Source organism: Saccostrea cucullata, unplaced genomic scaffold (assembly GCF_032062105.1).
Source record: "Saccostrea cucullata isolate Sc308-1 unplaced genomic scaffold, CSIRO_AGI_Scuc_v1 ctg299, whole genome shotgun sequence".
NCBI classification, from domain to species: Eukaryota; Metazoa; Mollusca; class Bivalvia; order Ostreida; family Ostreidae; genus Saccostrea; species Saccostrea cuccullata.
This window is the reverse complement of record NW_026924125.1, coordinates 61,659-74,776: the sequence shown is the minus strand read 5'-3', so window position 1 is coordinate 74,776 and position 13,118 is coordinate 61,659. Positions and strand designations below refer to the sequence as shown.

General features: G+C 34.8%; 1 protein-coding gene across 1 annotated transcript; it reads left to right on the top strand.

The window, feature by feature from the left end:
* The first annotated feature begins 692 nt into the window (after window positions 1-692).
* On the top strand, window positions 693-9,432 carry LOC134265814 (polypeptide N-acetylgalactosaminyltransferase 5-like). Its single transcript, XM_062748027.1, has 11 exons — window positions 693-1,121; window positions 1,235-1,388; window positions 3,026-3,192; window positions 3,306-3,470; window positions 3,696-3,912; window positions 4,371-4,488; window positions 6,895-7,080; window positions 7,344-7,472; window positions 7,839-7,943; window positions 8,490-8,618; window positions 9,039-9,432. The coding sequence occupies exons 1-11, from the start codon at window positions 785-787 to the stop codon at window positions 9,192-9,194; spliced, it is 1,863 nt and encodes a 620-aa protein (XP_062604011.1). The 5' UTR covers window positions 693-784; the 3' UTR covers window positions 9,195-9,432.
* The last annotated feature ends 3,686 nt before the right edge of the window (window positions 9,433-13,118 follow it).

The following is a 13,118-nucleotide window of genomic DNA, read 5'->3' as shown; positions in this document are numbered from 1 at the left end:
TTCAATTTTTTTCTTAAGGACAGATGATACAAACAATCTTATGTCAAGAAATTTGAAAACAACATTTGAGTCATGTTTAAATGAATAAAAAGAAAAAGCTTCACCGCGTAGTTTTTAATTTTTTTATTCAAAATTTCACAAAAATGTAATTGGAAGTGATAAATATATTTGTATAGACTAATAAGGATGGTTTCAGAGCGGCTGATTTTTGAAGATCACAGAAGGTTTACAATTTCTTTATATTCTAGAAATTTGTTATTTACATCATTTTCAATATAACTAGGCCAAAAAATATATACCGATCCAGGCATCCATTTTTTGTTTGTATCATCTGTCCTTAAGGCCGACGAAAAGGTCTTAATTGGTAGGCAGGAAATATCTGATAAAATATCAATCTATAAGTTTTTTTTATTTTGACTGGTCGATTGCCATACTAGTATATGTCTACGTTTTACATTGATCAACAGAAAAGATTTTACGGATGTTGATTTGAGAAGTTTCCTGTAGTCAGCTGTTACCTTGCATTGTGTCCCATTGATTACATTACTAACATACATCAACAACCATAAAAATAAATGTCTTATTTAGTTTACTGAATTTCGGACAAATTCAGAGTATAACAAATTATTATCAAGCATAAGTTAACATGTAGAATTAATTGAATGTTTTTGACATGCATATAACTCTCTTCTTATAACAAAGGGATACGAGCTAAGATCTGAGATAACCAAACACGTGACATTCTTTATAGATTAACCACGTGGAGCTATAACTGAATCAAATTATGAGACGTTTATTTCTCACGATGAACCACCGATATATCAAACGATATTTGAAGAGAGGAATTATAATTTTTGTCATTGTTTTATTTTTTACCAAATTCTTCTCCTCTCCGGTTCCCACACACAATTCAAATTTAAATCCGAAGGAAGCCGTTATATTCTGGGATAGACAGGCTGGAAGTAACCACTCACTTAAACAGGCTGATGATGTTCGAATGACAGAGAAACTTGCCGACAACGACAGGGATGATTCTTTAGACTTATCACTGTCCAAGTTTGTTGATGATCAAGATGATTCCGAACAGAACAGCAAAGTTGTTGTGGATAAACACACCCAAGGTACAGTTTGCTTTCGAAGCTAAAAGAAAAATTCATTTTAAAATGCATAAGAAATATCTATCTCAAATTTTGAAGCTTCCAATTAGTACAATTAATACACTTATCTTTAATAGGAGAACTGGGTAAACCCGTCACTGTAAATATGACACGGTTAACACCCGAGGAGAAGCTGGAATATGAACAGGGCTGGAAGATAAATAATTTTAATGAATTTGTAAGCAACAGGATATCACTACAGCGATCGCTTCCGGACCCCCGGGACAAAGAGTAAGTACCCCAGGGATCACGTGACTTGTTTTACATGTTGCTTCAACTATTTGAATGAGAATAGTAAAAATATAGGATTTATATCAAAAGTTTTAATAACTGAATTACAGATTAATACAGATATATGGTACGCACCACTTTTTTAGCTCACCTAAGCCGAAGGCTCAAGTGAGCTTTTCTGATCACATTGTGTCCGTCGTCCGTCCGTCCGTCTGTCCGACCGTAAACTTTTCACATTTTCGACTTCTCAAGAACCACTGGGCCAATTTTGACCAAACTTGGTACAAAGCATCCTTGGGTAAAGGCAAATTCAAATTGTTAAAATGAAGGGCCAAGTCCCTTCACAAGGGGAGATAATCAAGAAAAGACAAAAATAGGGTGGGGTCATTAAAAAATCTTCTTCTCAAGAACCGCTGGGTCAGAAAAGCTGAAACTTATGTGGAAGCATCCTGGGATAGTGTAAATTTTAAATTGTTAATATAATAACCCCCGGGGTAGGGCGGGGCCACAATGGGGAATCAAAGTTTTACATAGAAATATATAGGAAAAATCTTTGAAAATCTTCTTCTTAATAACCACTGGGCCAGAAAAGCTGAAACTTATGTGGAAGCATCCTTGGGTAGTGTAGGTCTTAAATTGTTCAAATCATGACCCCCGGGGATAGGGCGGGGCCACAATGGGGAATCAAATTTTTACATAGAAATATATAGGAAAAATCTATGAAAATCTTCTTATTAACCACTGGGCCAGAAAAGCTGAAACTTATGTGGAAGCATCCTGGGGTAGTGTAGATTCTAAATTGTTCAAATCATGACCCCTGGGGGTAGGGCGGGCCCACAATGGGGAATCAAAGTTTTACATAGATACATATAGAAAAATCTTTGAAAATCTTCTTCTCAAGATCCACTAGGCCAGAAAAGCTGAAACTTATGTGGAAGCATCCTTGGGTAGTGTAGATTCTAAATTCTTCTAATCATAACCCCCAAGGGTAGGGTGTGGCCACAATGGGGAATCAAATTTTTCATACAAATATTTAGGAGAAATCTTTGAAAATTTTATTCTCAAGAAGCACTGGGCCAGAAAAGCTGAAACTTATTTGGAAGCATCCTGGAGAAGTTTAGATTTTAAATTGTTCTAATCCTGACCCCCGGGGGAAGGGCGGGGCCACAATGGGGAATCAAAGTTTTACAAAGAAATATAAAGGAAATATCTTAAAAAATTTTCTTCTCAAGAACCACTGTGCCGGAAAAGCTGAAACTTATGTGAAAGCATCCTCAGGTAGTGTAGATTCTAAATTAATCCAATCATGACCCCTGGGGGTAGGGCGGGGCCACAATGGGAAATCAAAGTATTACATAGAAATATATAGGAAAAATCTTTGAAAATCTTCTTCTCAAGAACCACGGGGCCATAAAAGCTGAGAAACTTATGTGGAAGCATCCTGGGGTAGTGTAGATTTCAAATTGTCTAAATTATGATCAGTGGGGTAGGGTGGGGTCACAATATGTACTACAAGGGGGAAATCTAGTAAAGAACAGAATGGTCATTGGTCAAAGCTTCTCAGGTGAGCGATGTGGCCCATGGGCCTCTTGTTGTAAGGTTGTGTTAAATTTGCTTTCTTGTTGTTTTGTATGCAGATGCTTAGATATTACATACGGCACAAACTTACTGGAAGTCAGCGTGGTGATTACATTTCATAACGAGGCTTGGAGTGTTCTACTTCGGAGTATTTACAGCATAATAAATAGAACACCCCCTTCTGTTTTGAAAGAAATCATACTCATCGACGATTGTTCAACTCTGGGCAAGTACAAGATAATTTTGAAAAATCATTAAACTGCTTTAGAAATCAATTTTTGAATAATCAGATTTTTTTTTCAGAATAACAGCATAATCTTTTTATGCTTCATTTGACAGAGCATCTGAAAGCTCCATTAGAAGAGTTTCTGATTAAGCTGAAGAAAGTCAAATTAATCCGTGCCCCCAAGCGACAGGGATTGATACGAGCGCGAATATTAGGATATAAGGCGGCAGTTGGAGACGTTCTCCTGTTTCTCGACTCCCATATTGAATGCACTGAAGGTATACATTACAGTAAAACTTATCTTACCCGGATGTTGTGTATTCCGAAATCTTGTCTAAACAAAATTAAGCTGTGTTCCTTGAAAGCAGTAGTGTTCGATTTTGACATATATTTCCTTTCCATTTTTTAATCAATTATTTTCAAAATATTCTTTCAAATTGGTTTTAACACACATTAATTGTATCCAAGTATCATGCAAGTATTTTACTACCGATGTTTCTTAGGTTGGATTGAACCCCTAATAGACCCAATAGTCAAGAACTGGACTACGGTCATGACTCCTGTTATTGACGTCATAGATAAGGATACTTTTGAGTATTCTTTTCAAAGAGCCGAGGCCACAAATGTCGGTGGATTTGATTGGTCACTGTCTTTCACATGGCACGGAATCCCTGAATCTGAGAGAAAACGACGCCAGTATAAACATTATCTTCCGGTTAGGTGAGAATTGTTCCAAGGTATTTGATGTTTTCCACAGCCTAAGTGAGCTGTTCTGATTGAAGTTTGTGGTCCATCTGTCTGTCTTTTGTGAGTGTCCTAAGGAAACTTTCAATTGTTCTCACTTTCGAGCTTTTACACGAACTTTTCAACAGTTCTCACTTCAAAGTTACTACACCATTATCAACAAAATTCGGAACTAAGTTAGTCTTACTAAATTAAGACTGATTGTTTGTATGTGTTCTTAACAGACTTTAAAAAGCGCAATCGTCTGAGCTAAATGATCTTTTTTTATAAAAGGCACGGACTTTGAGTATGAAGCGAGTCATTATTCTGCAATAATCTTTGACAATTTTCGTAAATATTTGCGCGGATTGTTCCTTTCTCTGTACATGTATAGATTAAGTGTTCAGGCCTATTTCTGATGAATTCCTGTTTGTATTTTTTCCCCTAATATTTAGATCACCTACAATGGCAGGAGGGCTTTTCGCCATCAGCAAAAAGTACTTTGAGTATCTCGGAACTTATGACGAGGGCATGGATATCTGGGGAGGAGAGAACCTGGAAATCTCATTTAGGGTATTGTGGTAAATTATTTATTCATACAAATAAGTTCAAACATGTCAGCTTCATAGAATACTACGGAAGCCCGTTGATGCCACGTAGGAAAAATATTTTATCTGGCGGCCGCCACTTAATATCTGGCGACCGCAAATATTTATCTGGCGGCCGCCATATATTTATCCGGCGGTCGCTATATAATATTTTGCGGCTGTCACATAATTTATCTGGCGTCCGCCAGATAACACGCATTGTTACAACGCACTTTGAAAAATTACGCACTTTGAAAAAAATTTTCAAAGTGCGTTAAAATTTGGGACCAAGCTAACGCACTTTGAAAACAATTTTTTTTTTCAAAGTGCGTTAATATCGACCATATTAACGCACTTTGAAAAAAAATGTAAAGATTGTTCAATATTCCTTCAAATAATCGGTATGATAAATAACAGATCCTGGTTTGATAACATTTTTATGATAAAGTCACTGTAGGACCTGAGATATTGACGTTTTAAATATTTAAGGTTTTGATAAAATAAAAGGGAAAATACAAGGGTCTTGAAAAAAAGAGTGACGATTGTTTAAGTTCATTAATTCGTTTCTTCTTTTTTTTTTTTTTATTCTAGTCTTTGATAAGTAGATGTAAAGGTGTATAGGGGGCACTAACAGAGGACAGCTTCAAGCAACTTAGCATTTATCATGATAAAAAGGGGCCAATTTGATTGTTCAAAACTATGAAAATTCTTTTTCTCTTATACGTTTTACTGTACTTAAAAATTTCTAGTATTCATCTGTTTTAATTAACTCATTTATTATTGAAAGTTTTCAACGTCATACCAGTTAGGTAAATACATAATTATATGAATGCTTTGAGTATAGCATAGACATCGAGACTGGGCGAAGGGCAAGGAGAGGGGATGGGGGGCTAAGCCCCCACTTATTTTGGAAAGATATATACATCGTATAAGCATTGAAAATGCAGCGTACCCTTTCTAGGTTTATTGCTCCCCTCCCCCGTTTGTTACCGACACCTATGTATTGGAAAGATAAAGATTTGGACTTATAGGGATCTTATACCCATCTTCTCCTCTTTTTGACGGGAGTAAAATCAATTCACTTTTGAGGTTAGGGTTAGGCTTAGTGTTTTGAAAGATAAATAACAAATAAAATCTTTCGATGACTAAAATATGATTTTTTTTTCAAAGTGTGTTAAGTGTCTCCATGGTAAAATATATTGATGTAGACTCTTAACGCACTTTGAAAAATTTTTTCAAAGTGCGTTGAGTTGGTCCCAAATTTAACGCACTTTGAAAAATTTTTTCAAAGTGCGTTGATTTTGTCCCAATTTTAACGCACTTTGAAAAATTTTTTCAAAGTGCGTAATTTTTTCAAAGTGCGTTGCCACAACGCATGTTTTAACGTGAGATTTCAGGAAGTAAATAAATTAAAATGAAATGAAATAGTATGCAATACGTCAATGATGACCTCATATTTTACTTATAAACAAACATATCTCAATAGATTATTTTTTCGAGAATTGTAATAAAAAACAACAACAGCTGTTGTTTTTACCTTTTAAAAGAAACTGTTATGAATGAGTATGAATGCCTTGGACACTTACATATACAACATATGCATGCAGAATCATGAAGTATTCTGTTTTTGTGTTCCATTCTTAATTCAAAGTTTTGGGATAAGTGATGTTTTCATGGTTTTGAAATCAAGCGTTTTATTTGTTTGGAAAATATTCTTTTTAAACCTTTTGTAACAAGAAAGAATTTATTGTTAGAAATAGCAAAATGGAATGATGCATGCAATGGCGGATCATAGCGATTGGGGAATTCAAACTTATTAAGGTCACTTAATTGGCCTCGACTCCCCTTCGGCAACTACCCTTGGATCCTTGTGATTAAATGTGCCGATATCAGCGTTCAGCGATTTTCAACACTCAACTTCTGCAAAATAATTTATGTGGCGGCCGCCAGATATTAAGTGGCGGTCGCCATATAAATTATGTGGCGGCCGCCAGATAAAATATTTTTCCTACGTGGTACCAACAGGCTTCCGTAGAATACGAGTAAAATGCAACTTAAGTTCATCTAGGATGATTTGTAAAGTGAGAATTGTGTATTTATAATCTCAAAACAAGATAGCACTTTTATTATTGAGAATCACTTCAATTTTTTTCCATTTCAATCAATTAAAAGTTGGATTTTATTCTTTTAACTTTAATTAAGGTCCTTGGTTGAACGCATCGTATGAAACCGACGGTCAATATAGCATACGTTTATTGACGGTCAATGGCATATGCGAGATTGACCTTGGGTTTCCGACGATGGTTACCTGTTTTACAATGATTAGAGGGAATAGTCCCTGATGAGAATGTCTCTACCTAAAACGTCCATTTCCATTCAGATTTATTTTTAGATTTGGATGTGCGGTGGGACACTGTTAGTCGCCCCCTGCTCTCATGTAGGTCACATTTTCCGGAAGTCTCCACCGTACTCCTGGGGGTCAAAGACCAATGTTGTAAGAAGCAATAACGTGCGCATGGCGGAAGTTTGGTTGGATGATTTTAAAGAGTATTACTACCAACATATCAAACACGATCTTGTAAGATTTAGAAAACAAATTAACATTCATTATTTTGCAGCACGCTGCTACTGCTTTCATTGACATAATGTCTGGATTTAGATTTCAGTTTTAGATTTTATCTCAAAACTCATGTACAGTGTACCTAACAAGTCAATTGTTTAAACACAAAGTGATTTAAAAATTAAAAGAGTTATGAAATCGTCATTTTTTAAACACATAATTATATACAGGTACATACATTAATGATATTCATGGAATAATAGTTTTAAAATGTATTGAAGGGCGAGTATGGCGACGTATCAGCACGAAAGTCCCTACGAGAGAGACTGAAATGTAAAAGTTTTGATTGGTTCCTTGTCAATGTTTACCCGGAACTCATTATTCCTGCTGAAGCTTTATACTCAGGGGAGGTAAGCGATACTTGAACTTCTTGCGCCAGCGCGCAAAGTCATGTACTTTCAGAAATCCTTAGTTTTAAAGTGCATTTTCCCTCCATTGAATGAAAAAAAGCAAATAAATATATTTTTTGGAACCTATTTGAGATAAATTTTAATTCAAACTGGCATTACCATTAGAACACGTAAAGGGCCACAATGCTCAATAGAGTCTCCTTCAGCTATGTTGTTCTACACAAAAATATGATTGAATAAAATGTTTTTAAGCCATATTGCGACCCCATCAGACCTTCAAAGAACTTTTGATGGTGCCATATTGTAACACAGAAATGTTACGTTAGTATGCTTTGTTTTTTACTGGCGTGAGGCAATATATTTCAGATAAGAAGCAAGACCCAGCCAGTGTGTCTAGAGAGTCCCTATAGATATGCCGAAGTCAATAAACCTTTACAAGTGTATGCTTGTCACGGATTGAAGGGGAATCAGGTAAATGATTGGTTCTTCAATGTCCTATCTTTTGTTTTTTTTTTACTGAGTTATATACTTGTCTAGTACACTGTATGCTCAACTCTCAATTACTTCCGTAGAAGTTTATGTTGTGATGCTCATACTTTCACTCCTTAGGTCATTCCAGTTAAAGTTTATTCCCCTTGTTTTGCATCCATTCAAACACTCTTCACTTAAATGATAGTTTTTTAGACAACTATTTATTATATTTTCTAAAATTGTAGGTTGTGTCTAAAAAGATATCTAGATCATATGATTTTTTTCTGATATGCAGTATCAAAAATAAAGGATGCTAAACATAGAAAAGACTCCAAATGGTCTTACAATAATTTAATAGAAGAAGGAGAAAATCAAATATGCAAATTAAAGTTAACAATATCTATATGCATGTGCAATTCAGCGAAACAGTTGCTCTTCAACAATTACATGTACTTTGCCTAACTATGAGTATTTCTATTGTTTTTGTACTTCACATCTTTGAGATGTTTTCTTTTGTTTGTATGATTGATTTTTGTTTTGTTGTAGTATTGGCTGTACACTCGGAGAGGTGAAATACGCCATGATTTGTATGGTTGTATGGACGACAGCGGTCAAACAGTATTCGTCAACAGTTGTTACGGGAAAGGGGGGAATCAAAACTGGACTTATCGGGAGGTGATGTCGATAAAGAATTTAATGATCACATGATTTTGGATATTTAAGATATTTGTTTCACCTTCCTTTCTAAAGATGGGTATTCTTGAGGTATAGAAAGAAAACACCTTGGTAAAGGTGAAACATGCATATTCCTATAAACATGTATCAACAATTCAGCACCTCACCTCGGAGAAAGTTGATGTTGTGTCATATCGAACACATCAGGGGATATGAACAATTAATATGATTATAGGTTCTAAACATTTAAACTCTTTTAGGTTCTGTACAATAAAACATCAACGACGGTTGTAAAATGTATTCTGACTCAATATTGCGTTTTAAAATTATATAATCATACCCTTTTACATGAAGGCCTTTGTCATTTACGTTTTGAGTTTCAGTCTATTTTGTATACATGTAATTGTTTTATTTTCATAGGACAATACAATTCAACGTGTTGGGAGTGACAGATGTCTTGAACTATCAGAAGACGGAAGGTCGGTATCTATGAAGAAATGTCTTGGTATAGATCGCCAGCTATGGATATGGAACCGTAAACCACCGAAAGGCCCCAAACGAAGTATTGCTTCTTAAGTTTTCCATACTTCATCAAGCTCATTTTATTTCACATTTCATAGAACAACAGTGACCATGTATAGAAGTTCTAGTTTATATGAACCATGCACATGTATATAGAGATTATGGAAATCACTTGGCTGCAAGAACATTGTATATTATACCATCATTGCAAAATAGTGTAAAGAGCTACTTAAGTTTTTTGGGTTGAAGATCGATTCTTTGTACATTATGTTGTTTATACTTTATGTCGAACTACTGAAAGTTAGTAATAAATTGTTGAAAACTTTAAATCCTTGTTATTTGTCTGAAAACCCAGAGTTCTTCTCATCGATTAAGCTGTCTTAAGGTTTAGTTTTTATATCTTTCAAGTTAATGCTCTTATTTTCTAATGTTTTTAATTTCTCTTCTGCATTATAATTTTTAAAGCACTTTACATTTTAATACCAGTTTCGGGAAAAAATAGATCTCTCTTGGTTGTGTATAACAAATCCTCAAAACTACTCTCCTGGCCTTTGGATTCCTGACAAACTTTATTTTTACGGGCCGACTGAAGCGTCGTTTTCGGCAAAGAAGAGTACAGTAAAACTCGTTTAGTAAGAACACGGATATAGCGAATTTACGGATATAACGAATTTTTCTTGGATCCTCAGCTATATAAATTTAACAAATTCTTCTGGGGATATAACGAATTACGGATATAGCGACGTAATTTTAAAGGTCCCAGTGACTTCGTTCTAACCGAGTTTTACTGTAACATTAATTGCTTCCCTCCTGTTTCCACTTTTATACTTATGATAGATGGAGTTTGAATAGTGCATCTCAGTCCTGAAACTGGCGCAAAAATGTTCGTCAGGAACCCATGACCAGGAGTAATCTCAGGGCCCTTGTTATTGTTAGGAAGATAAATAAAAATGCACAAGGATAATTTTTTAAACCAACGTAAAATCTCGGATTCTCGAAAATTTCACACCAAGGATTTCAGAACAGATTTCAGCATTTTGGGATCAAGAAAGGAAAAATTAGCATCTCCTTTCGACTGACCAGGTTGACGGAGCAAATTTTATATTTCTAACAAGGCCTTCGTGTAACAAATGGTATGAAATATCTTGTATGAAAGCACAAATATTTGTGGGGGATTAAATTTCGTTTGATTTGTTGTTTACAATTATCAACGAAATTAAATCCCACTCGAAATTTTATATGACTATATATTGAATAGGATTTCAATCAAAACAACGAAATTAAATGCCAACGAGACTACTTTTGATGACAAATCAACGAAATTTTATCCCCACGAAAATATGTGCTTCTACAGTGTCAGTCAAAGTACGACCTAATGATAGGTTATTTTTACTAACAAGGCCATTATTACGACCATGGAAAATTTCCAAAAGCTGTCTTTTAAACGAGGTCGTTGGAATCCCTCTAACATTAACGAAGAACTCTGGCATTCTTTAAATATGAATTTTGGAATACTTTCAGAGTGGTTTTTAAATTAACATATTTGTTGAGTTCCTTATTGAGGAAGCATTGTAGCAACCGCTAACGATATAACGCCGCTTAATGATACATATACAAATATCATTAAGCGTTGCAACTGCAACGCTTAATGTCATAAATCTGACCTTTTCAGCCATTATTGTTACATCGCCGCTTAATGAAAGAATTATATCATTAAGCGGGTGAGCATGTCAACTATTAATGCAATGAATTATGACATTGAGCGTTGCATTGCAACGCCTAATGGTATTTGTATCATTAAGCGGTGTTGTATCATTAGCGGTTGCTACAAAGCATTTAATATGATATCAAAAACATTAGGCTAGTTTATCGTGAGAAATGAATGTATATAGTGTTGTAATGTTTCTGACTTAATTTTGATGATTCTAAATTTTCCGAAAGTCCATTGCAGTTTTTGAGAAACCACATCTGATTTGTAGTAAACACACTTCTAGAATCAGCTGTAGCATACAGTAGTAAATCAAAGTTTATCCTTCACATCATTTTTTTGTTGAGGATTGATTGATTAATTGTATACTGTTTAACGTCCCTCTCCAGAATATTTCACTGATATGGAGACGTCACCATTGCCGGTGAAGGGCTGCAAATTTGGGCCTATGCTCGGCACTCAGGGCCATTGAGCAGGGAGGGATCTTTATCGTGCCACACCTGCTGTGACACAGGGCCTCGGTTTATACGGTCTCATCCGAAGGACCGCCCCATTTAGTCGCCTTTTACGACAAGCAAGGGGATACTGAGGACCTATTCTAACCCGGATCCCCACGGGATTTTTGGTGAGGAAAAAATTTGTAGAATAGCATGCAGTTTTCTTTATAAAGATTTGTATGAAATTAATGAATCCAGTTCTGGTAGGGTAGATAGGTCTAACTTTGAACGACATGGATATTACAAGTATCAAAACTGATTTGTGAATTTGAAAAAAAAATTCAAAGCGAAGTATACTACTTACTTGGATTTTGAGACATAGAGTTAAAACTAAGAATATTCTAAATATTACAATAAGCTTCACAACCGAAAAATGACTATATTGCCACATGTATAAGCCTTGTCTGTTGGAAACGTTACGGTAAGATATTGTTTATTAATATTCTTTTATCACCTCTGATTCAGTCATAACGAAGAATAGATTGTTCACATATTTCCGTTAATTTTCTTAAAGGATTTTTCAAAAATTATACAATGTATTTTCAAAAATCCTAACTTCATTTCGACAATCAGGTTTCTCCTTTACATTTGTTCCAACACCTGACCCAATCTTCGACAGAATTTCTCCAGGAAATAAAGTTCTCTTGAAAGATTCGGCCTTGATCTCTGTATATTTGTATTTAGAACCTTTTAAGCAGATTGTTTTGAGGTCTTCAACTTAAATGTTCTTCGGCGAAAGCTAAACAGACTACTTAGGTTTACTTTCTTCAAATACTTGATTTGCTATTTTACTCAATGATCACAACTCTCGAACGGAGGATGTTCCACACAAGACTGGTGCATGGGGGATGACGAAGATTTGAAAGACGTTGTGTTTAATGTAGTCCATTACTCTGCTTTGAAGACAAAGTACATGTAAGCCCTGGGTTCTTCTGTTTCTTGCAAGAGTTTCGAATAGCAAAGCTAGTTAGTAGATTTTACTTTTTAATTTGACAGCTTACAGTTATCAATTTAGTTTATTGTTATCTATACAATTTCCATGCATATCAGTTAACCATTTTGAAACCATATATAGCAGCAAGTGTTCAACTATATATTATCTATGAAATTCAGAACATTTAGAATTTTAGGAACTTTGAATCCAGAAAAGAAATTTTAGGCTTTCGTCTCCTGTAATGCTAGTAGTGGATCTTATATTGTTAAAGGGACATAAACAGAGTTTCAATTGAATTTTTAAAACCAATTTTAATGCTTATAATTCATAACTAAGGCATCATCTAATGGTCAGCAAAAATTTGAACATCATTTATTGATTAACAAACGAGATACAGAACTTAAAGTTCTTCAAAATGTAAACAAGGCTCGTGCCTGGTTTTTGTTTACATATAGAAAATGTCATATATTTATAACAAAATGATATTCAGCGAGTCACTAGAAACTGTCGAATTGAATTTCTATTTAGAATTAACTTCTTTATTGAAATCATCTGTTTTGAACGAACATATATTGGTATATTAAGCTATGTAAACAAAACATGACTCGGACCCTGTTTACATGAAAAAAAGGTTTGGAGCGCTCTAAATCTGTCTTGTATCTCGACAACTGAAGTTCAAATTTTTGATAATTACATGTATTAGAAAGACAGTTAAATATTTCTAAAATGGAAAAAAAAATCATTCTTTTTTTAGCTGAAACTGTGTCTATGCCCCTTAATTTAAGGTCAAATGCAGTTATAAAAGACCGAAAAAGACTTGTAAATTAAATGCAAGCTAA

Excerpts from the sequence above, each read along its gene's own strand:
- LOC134265814 (XM_062748027.1), top strand. The coding sequence starts at position 785 with ATGAGACGTTTATTTCTCACGATGAACCACCGATATATCAAACGATAT. Across the intron at positions 1,389-3,025 it reads CCGGACCCCCGGGACAAAGA|ATGCTTAGATATTACATACG; the intron begins GTAAGTACCCCA and ends TTTTGTATGCAG. Across the intron at positions 3,913-4,370 it reads AAACATTATCTTCCGGTTAG|ATCACCTACAATGGCAGGAG; the intron begins GTGAGAATTGTT and ends CCTAATATTTAG.